At 37.1% G+C, this 20774-nt stretch overlaps 2 protein-coding genes across 2 annotated transcripts; one reads left to right on the top strand and one right to left on the bottom strand.

Moving 5' to 3' along the window:
• Positions 1 to 695: 695 nt before the first annotated feature.
• On the bottom strand, positions 696 to 8279 carry LOC103708574. The gene is made up of 4 exons (XM_008793569.4): positions 8128 to 8279; positions 7618 to 7908; positions 7067 to 7327; positions 696 to 1323 (listed from the first exon to the last, which is right to left on the bottom strand). Exons 2-4 carry the CDS (start codon positions 7855 to 7857, stop codon positions 1042 to 1044), a joined length of 783 nt encoding a protein of 260 aa, XP_008791791.1. The 5' UTR covers positions 7858 to 7908; positions 8128 to 8279; the 3' UTR covers positions 696 to 1041.
• A 2097-nt stretch (positions 8280 to 10376) lies between these two features.
• On the top strand, positions 10377 to 18950 carry LOC103708575 (probable diaminopimelate decarboxylase, chloroplastic). The gene is given in 10 exon segments (XM_008793570.4): positions 10377 to 10938; positions 11877 to 12051; positions 13738 to 13887; positions 16018 to 16170; positions 16172 to 16180; positions 16438 to 16623; positions 17867 to 17989; positions 18073 to 18124; positions 18127 to 18161; positions 18272 to 18950. Coding segments are annotated over 10 exon segments (1452 nt in total). The 5' UTR covers positions 10377 to 10447; the 3' UTR covers positions 18350 to 18950.
• Positions 18951 to 20774: the final 1824 nt, after the last annotated feature.

The raw sequence follows: 20774 nt of genomic DNA, 5'->3' as shown, positions 1-20774 counted from the left end.
TGTCAATGTTATATATATATATATATATATATATATATATATATATATATATATTATGTTGATATTATTATTATATTAATGATATATATTATATTATAATATATTATTATTGAAGGATAATATATTTTATATGATTAATAAATATATAATAAAGGCTAAAAGTAGAATATGTAACAAAATTATGGAGCTATTATATAAATTAGCATATTGACTTATAGTTTTTATTCATGAGAATTAAAAACATATAAAAAAATCCATCTAAGATATATCAGAAATATTTATAGTATTATAAAGTTGGTGATTTTGGATCTCCGTACCATACCAAACAAATTACTCATGGATACTCAGAGATTTTTAATCACTAGACCATGGCCTACCAAACACATTGATCTTAGATCATTGGGGATCAAATCATCTCAGCATTCGAATCACCGAAGATCTTAGATCACCATGGTGAACTTGTTGGGGTTACCAAACACCCCCATCACGTACATGAGGGTGGCACACGACAAGTTAATGGAGTAGAAGGCAGGCCTTCCCATTTTCTGCTGGCTCACAAAATCATTCTTACCAAGGGCTAACTCTAGGGTAGAGAACCCTAGGATTACAAACTTAACTACCAAATACAGAGACCTTGAATCGTTAAGCATTCTATTAACATACCCAGTCACATCACATTAGACTAAGAACCCTACTGCCAAAAGTGAAGCCTGACTTAACCATTCTCCTAAATAAATCAAAACAATCAAGAAAATATAATCCATTTTAAAAGGAATGCTTTAGCAACGAAAATTATGCACCGAAAGGTTACATAAGGGATTTTCAACATTCTTGCTGCACCTTGCTAAGGCAGCCTCTGTAGTGCCAGTTGAAAAGAAGGAAGAGAAGGGCTACATCACCAGAAAAGCACATCACAAGGTCATATAAGCCACCAGCATGACAAGAACCACCTTTGGCATGCACATCATGGAAGCCAGAAAACAAGGTGATCCTTGAAAGGTTGGGAGGAACCAAAAAAGTATCAAAAAAGAATCTGAGATGTTAAGATTCTTGTTCTCTTTCTTGTTGTCTCCTGTAGTCTCGATAGAAAGATTCCACCAGACGTGCCAATTGCTTTGGTTTGTGCCACCATGTGGGCGTAGTAACAATCGCTCGTTCCAACCAATCTTCCCTCTCCACCTCCTTCCTGGTTATACTTTCATAAAACTTGTGCCATTTATACATGGCACGTTTCAACCGCATACTTTTCTTAGCCCCAAAAAGATATTTGATGTAGTCTCTAGCTAGACGTGTCAGTTCCTCACCTCTGATCATGTAAATGTACTGCAAAACCAAGAAATGGCTGAGTTCTTTTGCGGATTGAATATAGAGTACAACAATGCATGTAATGCCTAAATTTGTATCCTTTTCCAGCAAAACATGAACCTAAAATATTATTTCATTTGCAAGTGTTATAGAATACTCCTGATGTTCATGCAGTCAAATAAACACTTAGGAGATGCATGTGGTAAGGCCAGACAGATGCGCACAATCTTCTAATTAAGGTCATTTCTAATCAAGAAAAGGAGGGATAATCGGGTGTAATTAGAAGAGAATAATCTTTAGCATAAAGATATTTTTACTCGATTAAAACACTTGCCTTCAAACTATCAGTATCGGAATCCTATGTCTAAATGGTTCACATTTAGGTCTTACTTAACTGATCAATAGCCTATATACTCATCAGCGCCGTCCTAGAGGAAGTTCTGTTCAATTAGACAGCATAAAGTCACTTCGAGAAGGAAAACTAAATAATGTAGGCAAACAGAATTGTCAAAAACGTAAGCATTTCCTACTTCCCATAATATATCCATAATGACCGTCAAATTGATCTACACCATCATTAAGCATCATTACTTGCATATAATTACTTACATCAAACAAGCTAAAGTAGTGCTCATAAAAATTAAGTTGTGCACCTAGATAACATCTATAAAAAATTTATACAAGGCTTATCTGTTTGGAGATGTTATTATCATTCCTTGTGTAGAAAACTCGTTTTATATTCATAGACCAATCATATAAAGACTACAAATATGAAAGACATTGTAATTTTAGCATTTTTCCTTTTCTGGCAGAATAAGACCTCAAGGCATTGAATAAGATAGCATGGCATATGCAGCTAGATCCACTCAATATAATCTCTAAATCACGTGGCAGCTGATCAAAGTTCAAGCATATATAATCCTTTAAAAGATGACTCCCATAATTAGCTAAACAATCTGCTGCTTTGTTGGAACTGATATCGTGTAATTTAGCTGAATTACGTTACACATCAGACATATGCCAATTAAAATACAGTTGGCATGAAGAAGAGTGTAATGTTAAGAGTTATGGGGAGAGGCAAGAATCTGCAGTTGCTTCACCAAGATCCAAATGATAAGCTTAAAAATTGATCATTAGGTATCTTGTATTGTTTAAATAGTGGTGGGTTCAATAGCCAAGTTAGGTAACAGATAAGTATGCAACTCAAATTCTATTAAACTCCAAGTGTTTATGCAAATGTTTAAACATACTAATCATGCACACAGAGAAGTTTCATGCATTATCTATCACCAGTTTAAATTCTTGGACACTCAATTGGCTTGAGCAACTGAACATACATCAAGAAATTTTGATTTTCAATAGGATCACATGCTCATTTGTTGGCATCAGATAAATATGGAACTTTGATCAGAAGAAAATGGTAGCCAAGGATAAATATTTCAAGAATGAATGCAAAATCTAAATGCTAAAGGCCAACAGGCTTCAAAGGGAATTGTTTGCATTCGTGGTTTTGTTTGTCTTTTGTTGCCCAACATGACAACCCAAGAGGGAGGTCGAATTGAGTTTTTCAAAACTTTTTACAAACTTAAATAATAATTAAGTTAAACTGATTTAAACATAAGTATGCACATCGAAATGATAAATAAATGTTGAAGATAAGAACAAGCACAACAATACAAACAACCGGGTTTTATAATGGTTCGGTGCCAATCTTGCACCTACGTCCACTCTCCAAGACTTCCTCCTTCGGAATTTCACAATAATCTATAAGCAAAATTACAGCTCAGTTGTTTTTCGAGCTCATAACCAAACCCAATTAATATCATCTAGCAATCAACCAAAACCAAGCTGTTTTGCTGGTACAGCTAAACCAGCCCCGAGTTCCAACCCTTTGGAACTCCTAGCTAATTTCCAAGCTCATCAAAACTTAGTTGATTTTTCAAGACAATTGACCACAACCTAGCTTTCACGAAAAAACCAAACCTTACAAGCCAGCTAATTTTTACGATGTCAGCCATACCAAAAACCTCACACGATATTTTCTAATCTCGTGTACAAAAGAAAGAAAGAAAATACATACAATATAACTTCTATAAAGGTTGGATTAATATCGTTGAAGCTCAAGTTGGATTGCACTGAAAATTGGGATCTTGATGAGCAGAATTCAACTCGTTCTTTTTTTTTCTTCCTTGCTCGCTCTTGATCTTATGATGGAATTCAATGATTGGCAGTTGAAGCTCTCTTTATGGATGTTTGGAAGCTCACACTGAAGTAGGCGAAAGCTTTTAATCAAGGTTCGTCATCTTGGTACCTGACCCCGTACCGATGCCGCACTAGTACAATGTCAATACGATACGAAAATTTTTTGACGTATCGAATGTCGGTCGCCATCCATACCGAATACTGGTACCGAATCGGTACGGTACGGTACGCCCGATTTGAACCGGTATGGTGTACCATTCTTTGATGGTCACTTCTTAAATTAATCCTCAAGTTGAAACTCAAAAAATGTTGATAGACTTGTATTCCTTTTCTTTTATCTCATCCACTCACTTTTTTTGATCCTTTCTCTTCTTGTCTTCTTTGAGTATTCCCATGCATTTATATCTTCAACAACTAGTTGAAAGAGGATTCTAGCTGTTAGAGAGGCTAAAATAGCCGTTGAAAGTAAATATGGTCATTCTAGTTTCATAGAAAAACTAGTCGTTACTGTTGTCAGGTGCAGACGGGTCGACTCGAATTCTTCAGGAGTTGACTCGTGAAAGGACTATTTTTTACTGCTTTTTGTTTTCTGTCTATGGCCATTTAGCGGCTGACTTGGGATCTTTAGGGGTCGACTCGTCCACTGCAGAAACTTCCAAAACACTTCAAAAGAAAAACTTTTCCATGCTTCTTTAACCTCTCAAACTCATTGAGCTCCCTATACAACCAATTAATATCATACTTAAATATTTTGTCCTCATCAAAATCAATCCATCGGATCGGTATCTTTAAGAAAAAGGAGCTGAAAGACAACTGAAGGATATCAAATGCTAGAACCAAGTTCATTGTATTTATCTATATAGGAATGAGATAATGAAGGTAAAACTGTAGTATGTCAGTTTGATCCAAAAGAATTTTCGGACTCAATGTGGACCACCTTGGCGACTACAAATAGAGCTGGACAGGGTCTAGAAACAAGATTCGCCATATCAAAAAGTCGAATCGTAGGCTAACCTTCTGAAGACCATAATTTAGTCATACGACATCCGATTGAAATGATCTTTTTTTAATTAAACAATTTTTCGAGACCTACGATGTGATGGCACGTGCTTTTAAGAGGTGGCACCCCTAACAATCGAACCCAAATTTCATCGTTTGGGCCTAAAATGTGCCGATCAAACCAAAAATTTTCTTTTCAAATGAGATTTTGACAGAATGTATCTCTCCATCTAAGAAGAATCATGCAGAGAGATAGAAAGTAGAGTTGATATAGAAGTCGAAATCTATCTTTTGAAAAAATTTAACTTTTTCGAGTTTATTTTTACTAGTAATATCTATTTTAGGGAAGGATGTCCTACTAGAATTAGAAAGAGGAATCCGACTTGAATTGTGCAGGGACGGACTTTATCAATATAAATAGAGGTTGTGTACCTCATTTTTTTTGACCATTAATGAAAGAAAAGAGGACTTAAACCCTACTTTCGCAATTCTTCCATCTTCCGCTTATTTTCTTTTGAAAAAATCGAGTTGAGCGAGTTGAGAAAAAATTTTCTTCTCCCCAATCGAATCATAGCTTAATTGTTTTAGTAGAGATATCTCAGCAATTCTGCCTGGTTAGACATAATAATTCAAACCTTCTAGCTGATGCAAATCTAATGGGAGTAAGTTAATGAAAGAGAAATGCTAACTAAAATGCAAACAACATTGTATAAAAGTCTCAGGCTATCTGTAATGTTTCACATTCAAGTTATTAGTGTACAAGAAATTGGTTCCTGGACCTTTCACATAGGGGACCTGCATCCAATTTCGTTTTAACTATACTCAAGGAGATGGACTAGGGTATGAGATAATTCAAGCTTCAAAGCAGATTTTTGAGAGTGCAACTAGGGTAGGCAGACAACAGGTTGGTCCGAAACTAGCTCTTGCAAATTTTAAGGCCTAAAGTAATGGAATTTAAAGAAAGATATCAAACACGCTCTAAGCATTACTATGAGATGCGTGAAGGATATTAGTTTTGGGGGTCAAATAGAGAACTATTTTTGGAAGATGTCGGAAATCAAATGGTTGCAGAAAAGACTGGGATTTGGTTAACAATGGCAGATTCCAGACAGATTAAAAATTTGAGATTTTGACCAAGTCAAAATGACTGGGTAATTTAAGAACAACTACTGCACAATCTAATACCAAACTGGCCCCATTTAAGGGTTCAGCTGGATTTGGCTGGTATCAGCAAAATCAATCTTGATTTATGTCAAAAACAAACATAACATTTTGGTCAGATGGAAATTCAACTACTAAAGACACACTAACTGCTAAATTTTTTAGGAAAAAAATTTGCAGCTCTCCATGTTGAGAGAGGAATCCTTCATTGTGGATGACATTCTAGAATTTTGCTAACTCAAATTTGGTGATTAAACCAAAGTCTTGCATTTGAGTGTTAAATTGCAAGGAAAATTAAGATCGGTCATATTTTATGAACCTTACCAGTAAATTAGTGCTTGCACTCCATGAATATCCGGAAACCAAAAGAAGTATTGTTTAGTTTTCATGATGTCACCAACTTTCGAGCACAATTTTTTTTGTAAAAAAATAAGAATAATTTTATTCTACTGTTTTCTTATGCGAAAAATCCAAGTAAAGAAAATCTCATAAATGTTCCATATGTGCAAAAGAAAGATCTTATTTTTCATGAGGCCCCTAAGTCGGATAATTATTGCAGAGTATGTTTTTAGTTTTTTTAGACGCAACCAGAAGCAAGGGATTTCTCAAATTTTACATGAAAATACACGTTCTTTGTCTAGTATTCCTTTCATAACTTAGAAAATAGTGCCCAACATGTTTTTTCTTTTCTAACTTCAATTACTTCACCTTCTAGATTCTTCCTTTTAGTTTTTGATTTAAAATGTATTAGATATTTTTAATATTAAATAGATAGTTCCAGACTGATCTATCTCCAATATATATAGACACATACACGTACATACAATATATAAAAATAATAGTTATGGAATTAGAGAATAATCTTTCTTGATTCCATCTGCCATTTTCTATACCAAGAATACTCCGATTTATCTTAAAAAATACATGACTTACCACATGGACTCACTTTCCTCCTTTTGCAATCAAATTAGTTGCTATGCTGGATGACCCAAAATCAAGGTTAAGACTTAAGACCTTAGCCGAACTCCCAGTCTCTCCAAATAAAGATATATTATGGTACGTTCAATGTCCAAGAGGCCTTGCTGATTAGGTAGATGGATAATATATGCAAGAAACAAGGTGTAATTTATAACATTGTTATGTAAATAAATATGCTAAAATGACAATTACATGCTAATTAAGCAAATAAAACATGAATCCTTTTGTGCATGCCTTTGCTAAGACACATAAGTAAGAAAGATTGGAAGCGTGATCAGACGCAAAACTCAAGAAATAGTAAGGATGCAAGATAAATTTCAAAAATTAATAAAGATAAAAATAATATACTGAAGAAAGTAGCATGAGACCAAATACATATCAATGTAAGGCAAAGTTAATGAAAAGAATGTGATATAATTACCACAAATATAAAGCCAATGGTTGCCAAAACCACTTGGACTATTTCATCAAATATTTCTGCAAAACTTTCATCTTGTGGAGCACCCTCACCATCGCCGTCGCTGCCACTACTGCCGCCGCCACCACCACCTCTGGGAGGATTTCCCTTGTCTCCACCCCCACCAAAATTCCATTCTTGCATCTGCTGCTTCAACATATCTTGCACCGATTTCTCTCGTTTCACACCTTCCATTGCTTTCTTTAGTGAATCCATTGACAAAGCCTGAATTCAATATAAAAGCACATTATATATGCAGATATTCTAGCAAATAGTGTAAAACGCAATTCCCTGACTTAGCACTAGCAAATTAAACCTAATCTTGTGCTTGGATTTTTTTTAAAAAAAGGGGCCCGCAAAAAGCCCTTCGTTGCCCTATCTACACTATGCCGTCCAATAATAATCACAAACAATAAGAAACCCAATGATTTCAAATTGCAAAAATTAGAACTTAACAAGAACCCTAAGAAGAAGAAAGCAAATACAATCCAAACAAACTTCATAAGTTCCATTACATCATCTTGACTCTTCGAGCTTCCCTTCCCACCAAACGCACACACTGGTTCACATCTTTTATACTTCGGTGCACGATAAACCAGCCTCGGATACACCTCTTTTCGCTGGAACTCCACAGGAGCTGAAGCATATAAACAAGATAGAGACAAAGAAGTGTAGCTTCTCCCATTCCTCCCATTGTGACCCAACAAAGGATGTCCTTTGCTAGGGCAGCCAATATTTGTCTGAATGCTGCACATCCTTCAACCAAATCTCAAAATCCACCAGTCTTCAAGAAATCGATCATCAATCTGTCAAAATTATCATCCACAATGCTCAGTTTCTTGAAATCATGGAGACAAACGAAAAGTTGCATAAATGCATGGGGAAAAAATCCTTATTTAGCATGAGAAATAGAAAAAATGGCTTCAAAAATTGGATTTAATTGGACGGCGAGGAGGCAGAAATGGCCGGAGGTGGGAGTTCTCCGGAGAGAGAGAGAGAGAGAGAGAAGGAGGGAGTGATCTTACGCGGCGGCGGAACAGGCGTTGCCGCCGGGGGTGCCGGGGACGGAGACGGCGAGAGGAAGGCCGGCTGGAAGAGATAAGAAGTCTGTAGGCTTGGGGATTCGAGAAAGTTTATTTCACGCCTTCAGCCCTAAAGTTTCGTAGGAGTATTGATAATTTTTCTACCGTTGGATTTAGATCTAACGGTGAACGCAATACCGATCGACTCTTATTAATATGTTTTATTACTGATACTTGGACGCGGTGGGGGGAAAAGCGAGCAGTGACTTCGCCCAATCGAATCCAATCATCTACAGTATATATTAAGCCGGAGGAGAGAGAAGATGGGAAGAGTTTGGGTGGTTCTATATACACCCCCCCTATTGCTCAGGACACCCCCCAAAAATTAAAAAAAAATTAAATACTCTCTACACCCCCCCATTTGCTAAGGACACCCCTAAAAAATTAAAAATTCCTAAATTACCCCCCACCCTCCCCACCCCCTCACCTAAATTGCTCTCTGCACCCCCAAACCCCCCCCACCCCGCTCTTCCCCTCCAAAACACCTCGCCAACGCCCAAAACCCCCCCCGTTCCCCCTTCTCCCTCTCGTCGCCGGCATTCTCCCGATCTCCGACCACCTCGCCGGCTTCTCCCGGAACCACCTCGCCGGCTTCTCCCGAAATTTTTTTTTTTCACGGTTCGTGCTCCGTTCGGCACTGGATCGCCGAACAAAAGGCTTCTGTTCGGCTGAACAGTGCCGGACAGAAGCCTTCTGTTCGGCACTGTGCAGCCGAACAGATCTGTTTGGTTGAGGGTTGCCGAACAGAAGGCTTCTGTTCGGCACTGTTCAGCCGAACAGAAGCCTTTTGTTCGGCGATCCAGTGCCGAACGGAGCACGAACCGTGAAAAAAAAAAAATTTCGAAACAAGGTGGAACACGTACCTTTGCGGCCGATTCTTCGTCCCAAATCACTAGTTGCTTGTCCATGCTTCGAATGGGGCTTAAATCTCCTTCAAAGATCGCCTAAACGATGTAAATGGATCGAGGGGTTTAAGGGGGGTTTGAGGGGTGTTTTTTTTTTCTTTTCAAAACGAAACGGAGGAGGAGGAAGGGGGGTGTATGAGAAAATTTCAAGGGCAATATGGTAATTACACTAAAGGTTAGTTTGGGTATTTTTTTTGGTTTTTGGGGGGTGTCCTTAGCAATAGGGGGGTGTATATAGAACCACCCGAAGAGTTTTGTTACAAAAATATATTTTTTTCTCATCTACCCAAAAAAAGTATTTTCTTGGAATACTTGAGAGATATACTTCCATCTTCCAAGCTTTCCTAATATATATATATAAAAGAGAGAGGCAGATCAACAAATGGTGAGAAAATTAAAAAAAAAAAAAGTTGTGATATCAACTTAGAAGGGGTAGAGAGAAGAAGGAAAAAGATAGGCACCAAAAGATAAAAAGAAAAAAAAAAAAAGGTGGCATGGTTTTACAGCTATATGGCATCTCTTTATATCTCTCTTTTATTAATTTTTCTCTTCCTCCCTCTCTCTCATGCACCCTCCTCTTAGTTATTTTTTTCTCTCTTTATTTAAAGTTAATGGAGTATTTGTTACAAAGTATTGGCTACAAAGTAACATCAAGAGATAACTTTTCTTTATTGCTAGGTGTATTTTTTGACCATCAAAGTATTTCTCATTTTATTTGTTTTGTGTGATTTAATTTGATATTTTGGCTTTTAAAATACTATTTCTTATTCTAGTGCATTGCACCCTTCTGAGTAAGAATCATTTGGTAATGGATGTTGGTGGGATGGACTAATAATTTGCAATGCACTGGATTGATTCAACAAAAATGTTAATGATGGACTAATAATTGGCAAATTTTCATATAAGAAGTATCTAATTTAAAGTGTACAAAAACTATGAGAACAAGTGTACATTGATGAATATAGAATATTTTTTATGGGATCTCATGAATCACTCTAGTGTATATGTCTAAAACTATTGTAAGGTGTCTTCTAACAATTTTAGTTGAACACACTACTACTAGATTGGGCCAACTTGGGTATGGGTGGATACACCACTACTAGATTTGGTCCATGGTTCCAAAATCCAAATTAGATACTGGTTTTGGATCCTGGTCTGTTTGTCTCCATGTTGACCCTATGGTCAAATTGACTCAGTGGGCACAGAGTCTGGGCCTGGACAATAGAGATGACAGGTGGCAACCAATACTAATGGCACAAGCATGCCCCTAAAACCCTAAACCCCAATACCCATCCTTTAATTTCCCAACCGCCCCGCCTCAACGGCTCTATACGACGCTTCCTGTTTTTCCCTCAAACATGGCGGCCGCCCACCTCGTCTCACGCCCGCTCTCCTCCTCCAAACCCCTCGGAAACCCTAATGCCACCGCCCCCCACCTCTTCTCCAAGCCTTCCCTCTCATTCCCGACGCCCTCCCGATGCAAATCCCTAGCTCTGAGGGCGTCCTCCGCCGCCGCCCCGGCCGCGGCGTCGGAGGCCGGGGCCTCGTTCCGCCACTGCTTCTCCAAGTCTGCCGATGGTTACCTCTACTGCGAGGGCGTCCGGGTCCAGGACGCTATGGAGGCTGCCGAGAGGAGCCCCTTCTACCTCTACAGCAAGGACCAGGTCACCCGCAACTTCGAGGCCTACCGGGAGGCCCTTCAGGGGCTGCGCTCAATCGTCGGGTATGCCATCAAGGCCAACAACAACCTCAAGATCCTGGAGCACCTCAGGGGGCTCGGGTGCGGCGCCGTGCTCGTCAGCGGGAACGAGCTCAGGCTTGCCCTCCGTGCCGGCTTTGACCCTACCAGGTGAAACCCCAACCATTCTTTCTCTCTTCTCCGTGAGGTCACTTCAATTCTTTAAGAAAGATTGCAGCTTTTTTATTGGCTTTCTGCTTATGGCATTAAAAGCTTTGATTAATACATGGTGAGCAGTTTTTTTACCTCCCACCCCTCCCCTTGATCTAAAGAGCAATAAAAATTATAGTTTTATGATTTTTGTGGCTGTTTCCATCTAGTGACAACACTTGTTAAAAGATTGTAGTGTCAAATTAGTTTTGGTTGTAGATTTCTTGTACAAAATCCCTTCATGACTGAAAAGAATAAAAACCAGCTCAGAAAAAATACTTAAAAAGGTCTCTCCACCCCGTTCTCCGGAGCCCCCACTAACACCATCACTTCCCGTATCGCCGAGTCAGTATATGTCCCCCCCGAGCCCTACATTTCAGCAGACTGTCAGAATTCCATCAGTTGCTAGAATGACAGCTAGCTCATAATTCCATCAGTTGTTAGAATGACAATTGCTCCCTCAGTAATGATGCCAGTTAGTTCTATTCACTTTCTTATTTCTATCCTCACCCCTGGTGGTAATCAATGGTGCTAAGCAGCCCCATGAGTCATACATCTGATTGTCATTACATTGTTATATTGAATGAGATATCTGAGGTTTATTCTTCAAATTTCCTTGAGGCTTACAACCTCAAAAATATTCAGGCCGAATCTCTTCTTTCCACCTTTTCCTATTAAAGCAACACTTGTCTTTTTTCTGTTTTGCCTACAATATGTAATGATATGTGGCCCTGGTGGTGAGCTATAAGTGTATCTTTCTTGGTCTAGTACCCCAAATAATAGCATCTAGGTTTGGGTTGTTATAGCTCTATAACTTGCCTAGGTTTTGTTTTACATGACCTTCTTTGCTCACCATGCATGCAATATTTAATGTTTTCAGTTGGTATTTTGAAGGCCAGGTGTATATTTAATGGAAACGGGAAGATCTTGGAGGACCTTGTATTAGCAGCTGAAAAGGGAGTATTTGTTAATGTCGACAGTGAATTTGACTTGGAAAACATTGTGACTGCAGCAAGAGTTGTGGGAAAGAAAGTTCCAGTTTTACTTAGGATAAACCCTGATGTTGATCCGCAGGTATGACGTCGCCATTCAGTTATATCTATTATGATGTATATTGTGTGCTTTCTACATGATGTTCATGTTTATTATATTAATACAATGATGTGCATAAAAAATATAACTGTGGCAATAGTTATCCGGCATTCTGTCATTCATTGGATTGGATTCGGGAGACCATTAGTCTCCATGAATTTGTGCATAACAAGGATGGAATGCTTCCAGAACCTTTTCACGAAAGTTTGCAGTTCAGCCCTCTTCTCCCATGTGGAGTCACAGGCAGCACCTCGGAAAAAAGCACGGACGAGCCACATGCAGGGAAACTTGCACGTGTGGTTCTGGCTTTGACTTTCTATTCACATCTTTCATCCTAGTTTATTTTGATCCTCCATATTGAATTTTTCACTCCAACCCATTTCCTATCCTTTTGACCTTCTGTTTTTCTTGTGCGGAGCTATAATTTTGTGACCTGTTCTCATTTACTTTGATCTATGTTGTGTACTTAAACTTCCTTTAGTTTTTCCCAATTGAACATAGTTTTCTAGATGCAGACCTTTTAATTTCATTAAATTGGTATGCCCACATCATTTTATTTTATCTTAGTTGTTTATTTAATATGACAGTATTTTATAGTTAAATGGCCTCAAAGCACATGTTTCTAACTCTACTCCAGGCTTTCCTATCCGCGCTGCCTCTGGAGTATGTGTTTAATCAAATCCACAACTATACTCCCAATAGACATGCACTACAGGTCTCTAATGCTTGTTACCATAGTAAACATGTGACAATAATGCAACAGTCTAGAAGCTCATCTCAGGTTCATCTGTAAATCTAACCCTCAACTCTCGTCACCTATGTGTAGCAGATTTTGGATAACAAGAAGATTTTCCTAAGATGTTTTGTTGCCATTGACCGTTCTATGTCCAGAAATTTGCTTAATTTGCATGGTTTTGAGCTTTCCTTAGCTGCTTAATTTGCATGGTGTTTGGATAACAAGAAGATCTTCTTTTGCGGCTTCCTAAATCATCTCCAACTGAAGCTTTCCTCCATTTTCTCAGGGTTTTGCTTCTTATCTTGCCCCTTAACAATATGCTATCTGCAAGTAAGACTAGCTCAGACATCCTCCTGCATGCCACTTCTCATCCATCAACTTATCTATGGCTAATGAAAAATGAAAAAAAAAGGCTTACCACTGACTTCTGGTCAAAGCTGGCCACAAAGCTTACTATCTTACAATATTAAGTTTTTTAGGTACATCCTTTTGGTATGATCTTATACTTTTAATGCCCATTGAATCATCCATCCTTGTACTCTGTTATATGCTTTCCTGAAATCATGTGCTAGTGCTTGTTTATTAATGAAAAAAAGTCTCTTGTGATATTCTTTATGCTGGAATCTAGGGCTGGTACAGAAAAAACAATACCAAGAAAACTTGGTGAATTGAGTAAATCACAACTTGACAGTTAATGGATTTAGCGAGATTACTTTCAAAGAAGGGCCAATTCAGTTGGAGGACTGGAACCAATATCAGAACTTAAGATAATCAAATTTATAAAAATATTACTTTTTTTATTTATCACTGTAACAAGTGTTGGCCCAGCTTGTTTTTCTTTAACTTGTGTTGGAAGCGTACATTTGTTTGTGATTCATGCAGAAGTCTATGACTAAACACTTAAATTTGTCTATTCTTACTATTTATTGTAGGTTCATCCTTATGTTGCCACTGGAAACAAGACTTCAAAATTTGGTATTCGCAATGAGAAATTACAGTGGTTTCTAGATGCTATCAAGTCATACTCAAATGAAATCAAGCTTGTTGGAGCCCACTGTCATTTGGGATCGACCATCACAAAGGTAGCTATTTCTACTTTGCTGAATTTTCTGGCATGTTCTTTTTTCCTCATTTTGATCAACGTCTAAATGGATTGAAAGCCCCAAAAGAACTTCAAAGTTTGTTTTCCAAAATTGGTTGCTAAAGGGTACTCTGGATGAAAAGGTTAACTTGACAATCAAACCTACTTCTTTATTCCCCCGTAGCAATTAATATTTTCTATAGGTTTTGCATAATGGTAATAATAGGCATTACTAGTATGGAGGAGGAGTTGTATATGTCTTAAGTTTATGTTTCATGTTACACTTGTACACATTTATCTTGATTCATCATTATTCTCTTTGATTGCCTTATGATATCGAGTATGCATATGCATTGACACAAAGGAAAGGATAGGTTTATTGCATTAGATTCTGAAAACATGAACGACTATCATTTGCAATATGTGGAGCACCTAGACCTACTCTAGTTTAGTGCTCCTTTTAGTAGGATAAGACCTATATCCTGCTTTAATGTTCAAAAATCTTTGTTGCAGTATTGTAACGGAAGAAATAAATAAAAGAGACAAGAAAAGATTATTAAGTAGCTTTTTGCTAAAATTTATTTCACTTAATAGATAGATCATAGATGAATACTTATAACAGACTCGTTTGTTAAACCATTATGGTACCTTCCTTGATAGCCAAGAATAAGGTGGCCAATGTAGGTAAGTTGCATTCTGAAGGAATATTTTTAGCTTAGAGAACACGTGATATTAATAGAAATTCAGATCCCTAGGGATTCCCACTTAAAAAGACACCCAGACCATTGTAATATAGATTATATATAGGATTCCCATTGGCACTCATTAAATTGAAACTTTTAATGCTCAGAATAATATACATTCCATTTAGGATTCCATTAACATATAACTAAGTTGGAACTTTTTTATGCTATTCCTTGTCTGGATAAGACTTTTAAGAGAAACACACTCTAATATAAGTATTCTAAACGATTTACAACATGAAGGAGATTGCAGCATTTTGTGACGAAATTTTTCCTTTTGAACTTGTCAGAATGACTAGGCTTATATCTTTTCTTAAAAGTTATGATTAAAGCTTTTCATCATGCAAGATCTATATTGCCATCCTTTCATTTCTACAATTTCTTAATTTTGTCCATAAATTTTTAGTGGTACTATTCACATTGATCTCTCACGGAGAAAAGATTACTATAGATTCTAGAGTATGCAATGTAAAATGATTTTCCATTTCCCACCAATATGAGGTGCCACAAGGTGATGCTGGCTGTGTGCTGGAAGACTAGGAGTTGGACAAAACCTGCATGTACTTACTATGGATATATTTACCTCTCATGCCTTTGTTTTCCAGTGACTCAATTTGTAGTCTATATTTTCATGCCACTGGATGGTTAAGTGCTACGTTGTCATTGTATTATTTCTTTTCTGTGTAAGCAACTTCTAGAATGAAGCCAATCCGACAAACTCCCTCCTAGGAGATGTTATTCAGCAGCAAAACATATGAATCACCAATATAGTTTATTTTATGGTCATTAAATATAGTTTTATAGATATCACTGCTCTGATTGGACTCGTTTATTTAATTTTTGATTCTATAACGAATTAACAAGCACCAATTGGAGACTGTGGACCCAGATTTTGTCATGTAAACTATTCTACTAAATACTAGACTACGATGCATCAATTGTCTTTGGAGTATTTGTCCCTTAACTTATTTCTCTTTGTAATAAGTTGTTCTTATGGATATATCTGGTATATTTAAGGTTCATTTTGGTAAATTAACTTAATATCTATATGAACTTTATAGACGTCTCTTGCATGCCTAGGCTGTATTTGATTTCTTCTTTATTGAAGTTTCATTTATTAGAGAACCACCCTTGTGCTCTTTTATTTTGTTCCTTGGAACATTCATTAGCTGAAATTGCATATTATCTAAAACCTGTTTTACTTGACAACAACCAAATGTATCTTTAGCAATTGCGACACATCACAATCAGCAAGAGCTTAGACCATTGCAAACTAGCAAGTTATTTTCTCATAGACAAATGACCAAGAACGTGTGTGAAGATTAACTTATATGTGCAGCATGGAATCCTGATCATGTAACTATAAGGTGCTATCCTTGTTTTGGTAGGTAGACATATTCAGAGATGCTGCAGCTATGATGGTGAATTACATTGATCAAATTTGCACGCAAGGTTTTGAACTAGAATATCTGAACATTGGAGGTGGTTTGGGAATAGATTACTATCATACTGGCGCGGTCCTTCCAACACCCATGGATCTCAATCAATACTGTAAGCTTAACTTGTGTGCTAATTTCTTTTTACATTCTTTGCTGGCAATAGTATATTTAACTATTTGTGATCGACATCATGGTCAGCAAGTGCTTATGTGCACAGGTGGTTTTAAAAAATTCAATCATGCATTTCCTGGCATGATTCTTGGCATCACATGCTTGCTTGTAGACTGACCCATGCATGCATTCATGCACTCTGAACCATGTTTCTCCAATCATTTCTTTGTAGTTTACTAACTTGGCATGCACATATAGGTACGTGAGTTGGTCCTTTCTCGAGATCTGACTCTCATTATTGAACCTGGAAGATCTCTTATTGCCAATACTTGCTGCTTGGTTAATCGGGTGACTGGTGTTAAAACAAATGGTACCAAAAATTTTATAGTGATTGACGGCAGCATGGCAGAGCTCATCCGGCCTAGTCTCTATGGAGCATATCAGGTACATTGTGCATGTTATCTAACTACAATGACTGGCAGTGTGCTTATTATATGCCTATTAGATCACAAAGTGAGTTACAGCAGGGTATTTGTAATTAAATAGTTCACAACACAATCTGCTTACTTCTGAAGAATACTTGTATTCAATTCGAAAAATTTATGTTATGTTCCTGCTAAAGATTGATTGCATACTGTTCTGGGAGAATTAATGGATGATATCTGTTCTTAGTCTTTAAACTTTATTTTGAAAGTAGTGTTCATCTTTAAACTTTATTTTGGAAGTAGTGTTCATGTATAATCTGGACTTTTTTATATATTTACTCTCCTTTTTTCACGTGAAATTATTGTGGAATGTGCATAAAATTCATAGAAAAATGGAAAACGCATGATGATCATTTCTTATCTGACAAACTTTGCATGTATTTGTATTAAATGTGCACCTGTCATTGAGAAAACTTTTAGATGTTGGTATATACTAAGGGAGGAATGTTTCTAGTCTTATCTGACAACTTTGCGTGTATTTGTATTAAATGTGCACCTATCATTGAGAAACTTTTAGATGTTGGTATAATACTAAGGGAGGAATGTTTCTAGTCTCCGCCCTATTTTTACATACTTTGAACCTTGTTAATCTTCATAACATAGCATAAGAATATCTTGGTTTTGACTTTGTCTGCTACATTATATAATTATTGAACAACCCATTTATCTAGACTGTCCCTTGAAACTTTTGTCAGATTTATTGGACATACAGTCTCAGACCAAGTCAGACCTTATCAAAATTCTTCATTTATTTCTAAATGCTGAAGGACCTCCACTCTCCAACTTTTATTTATTGGAAAGCACATACTTTTTGAACAGGGAAAACAACATTTACCTTTTACCCTAGCTTATTGTACAGGACACGTCATACTTGTTTAGTTGGAAACCTTTTAACTTGCATCTTTATATAATAAAAAAGAATAATTTACATGGATTTCTTCTTATGGCTTTCTTCAATAAGCTAGTATTCCATATATAAAATCGTGTTTATTTTTCACTCTGTTTACTTGCCACATTACCATGCACGGTTTACCATTCATTGCTAATTAATGTGATCCGCTCAATTTATACTTTCCTGTATGAATGATAAGTTTTTGGCACTGTATCATCTTACATTTGCAGAAAACAAAACAAGCAATCTGCAATACTATTGCAAATGCTCTTTTCACGGTTGATAATATGTCTTTCTGATTGTGTTGCAGCACATAGAGCTGGTCCTCTCCTCCCCTTCGGATACAGAAGTTTCGACCTTTGATGTGGTTGGACCTGTGTGCGAGTCTGCTGACTTCTTAGGGAAGGATAGAGAGCTTCCAACACCGGCCAAGGTTATTTCTCTTCTGATATTGTCGTTCCTTGTACCAGTCCAAGTCTTTTCTGCATTACTAAATGGAGGTTAATGCACTTTCAGGGAGCTGGCTTGGTTATTCATGATGCTGGTGCATATTGCATGAGCATGGCTTCAAACATATAATCTTAAATGCGCCCCCTGAATATTGGGTAGGAAATTTGCTTAGCTCAAAAGTAGTTTTTTTAATCCCTTCTCTTAGGACATGCGCATTTCATCATTATTGGAATATCTAAGACTTATTATTTTGCTCACTTTGTAGGTTGACAATGGATCAGTGGTGAAAATTAGGCATGGGGAGACTTTTGAGGACTTCATGAAGTTTTTTGATGGTCTCTAATTCTTAAGCCACGGTCATTTTGTTTAAGTGAACTGTAAGGCTGCTCTTGTAATTTGCATAATGCGCTGCAATGCATTGGAATTTTGTGATATGCGTTCTTCTGACAGAGTTTGTGTCAGTGTCTGCTCAGTATCTGTGCTTGATTATTGCAAACAGCAAAGAAGGTAAGCAAGATCAATGGAAGAATAAATGAATGTATGCTCTACAATCTATTGTAGATACAGTAACATGTGCCGTGGTAATAGCTGAGTCCTGAATTTCATGCATGGACTTCCATGACTTGACAGTTAAAAAGGTAAAAAAGATCAGGTAATTGTTTTCAAGTGCTTTGAACCATTTACACCTGGAGAGAGTAAATCATGTTACTTGGGTTGTGCTGTTGAGATTCTACATTAAGGATGATAATTGCGTTTGAAAGGCATTTCCTTGGAACAAGTTCATTAGTTGCTGAAGATCATGGAATCTCTAGCCTTTTTTTTCCTAAGTACTTATTTATTAACTATGTTGTAATGTCTAATGACTTGTAAAATACACCATAGAAGTGGATCAGTGGCTTTGAGGCAGAACAGAAGTTTATAGAAGATGTGGTCTTGTTTTTTTATTTTAGTATTTTTTGTGGCCCAGCATTGGAGGATTTTGTGTTAATGGAGTGCTGCTTTATGGCTTTCAATTGGGAATATGTGATCTACATAGATATCCATTTAGTTTGATTGGGCTTCGATCGAAGTCTATAAAGTAAGGCTACCGTGCTGTATTTGTATCTCTCCGATGCTGCTGTCCTAATCAGGGAAGAAATTATCGAGTGAATTCAAAGGCATGGTTCCAATAGCAAACTTGGTTTTCCAGTGTTATTTGATAACCTTTGATAAGAATGATGAACCACTGCATATCGAAACCTTGTGTTTTAAGCATTATTTGATAACTTTGATAGAATGATGAACCTTTGGATTGTTTTACAAGCCAGCTTCAAGTCTTCTCCATTTCATGGTCAGTGCTCTCCATTGATTCATAAACGTTGGTTTCCAATGATGAGGTAATGGCTCTGGATTGTTATCTTCTGGCTATAGTGAATGAACTTGTCCCTAGAGTTGGAAAATAACGTGTCGTATTTAATTAGATATTATAAATGGTAAGTAGTTCTCAAATAATCATCAGTTATTATTATTATCATCATTTACTGAGACTTGAGTGCCTAACCTCAAACAGCCCCTGCATGTCTCCATTTTCACAATTATGTTGCAAGTTTGTGATATAAATGAAACTAGATTCCAGGAGCGAGCTCGCAAGGCTAGATGGTATTAGTACTCCTTTCTGGTAGGTGCTGCTCCAACCAAAAATATATAAATGAAACAAACAAGATGTGGTTTTGTTAAGTTGATCAGCCCAAGTTGATCTTGGAATGCAAAGCAACGTCCACCACTCTACCGTCCAGTCCAGAAGAGTTGCATGGAGATTCCTTTTTCATTTTCAAAAATTAATTATATTTCATTTTGCTTTAGAATGTTCACGGCTATTTCTCCATCAATAAGAAATGATGCTTGGGCATTTCCTGGTCATAGCTAATTCCGATTTTATATACCAAATTATATATCTGGAGTTTTCATTTTTTATTATATATTTCATATTAATTATTTTATTCTATTGATATATTTGTTATAATTTATTTTTTGATTTTTAATTTTTCTAACAGGCTCGTGGTAGCTAGCTATCTCTATATGTTACTTTCCTTGTTTTCGCGGTTTAATTTGGGGTGGTGTTGCTTAACTATTTAACGCTATTTAACTGATTCAATTTACTCGGACTAGATTATTCATTTAATAAAATGATCAGGTCCGATTCTAGTTTTTTGATATGCTTAATAAATTGATTTGGATTTGGGTTATAAAATTTTTGATTTACCATGCATTCGACCTAACTACTCGTATCTATTACGGCTTGACAGATTGCCACCCTTAGGTTTAATGCTCTTGACTTTGATGGATTGCCTCCAGCTCTGCTTCGCCGGAGAAGTGGCTCCAGGTTCCCAATTCCTTGTCCTAAAGCCGCTGCCGCCGCCGGTTTTTTCGTGGTTCTCCTGTGGTGGGGGCGGGTGCTCCTTTGCAAGTGGTCACTGGCAGCACTTGTAAAATAATAGCAACCACTAGCCAATCTACCCCAGTTTTTTTTCTTGAGAAATTATATGGACACTCTCCCAGCTAGATCCTGTCCCAAATGACATCCAACAACTTTAAAAAGTTCTAAATGGATTCTTCCAGCTTCCAAACTATCCCAAATTGTTCTGATCATCTCCACTGACAAAATGGTGTCATGTGACCGTTACATAGCAGCATAAAATTATATTATGACCAAAATATCTTTGTATCAGTTGGTTTGTGAGCTAAAAGTCTTAGCATAGATATCAAAGAACTCTTAGCATATGACCTAT

Source organism: Phoenix dactylifera, chromosome 10, assembly GCF_009389715.1.
Source record: "Phoenix dactylifera cultivar Barhee BC4 chromosome 10, palm_55x_up_171113_PBpolish2nd_filt_p, whole genome shotgun sequence".
Classification (NCBI taxonomy): Eukaryota; Viridiplantae; Streptophyta; class Magnoliopsida; order Arecales; family Arecaceae; genus Phoenix; species Phoenix dactylifera.
The sequence above is the reverse complement of the archived record's forward strand: the minus strand, read 5'-3'. Positions and strand labels throughout refer to the sequence as shown.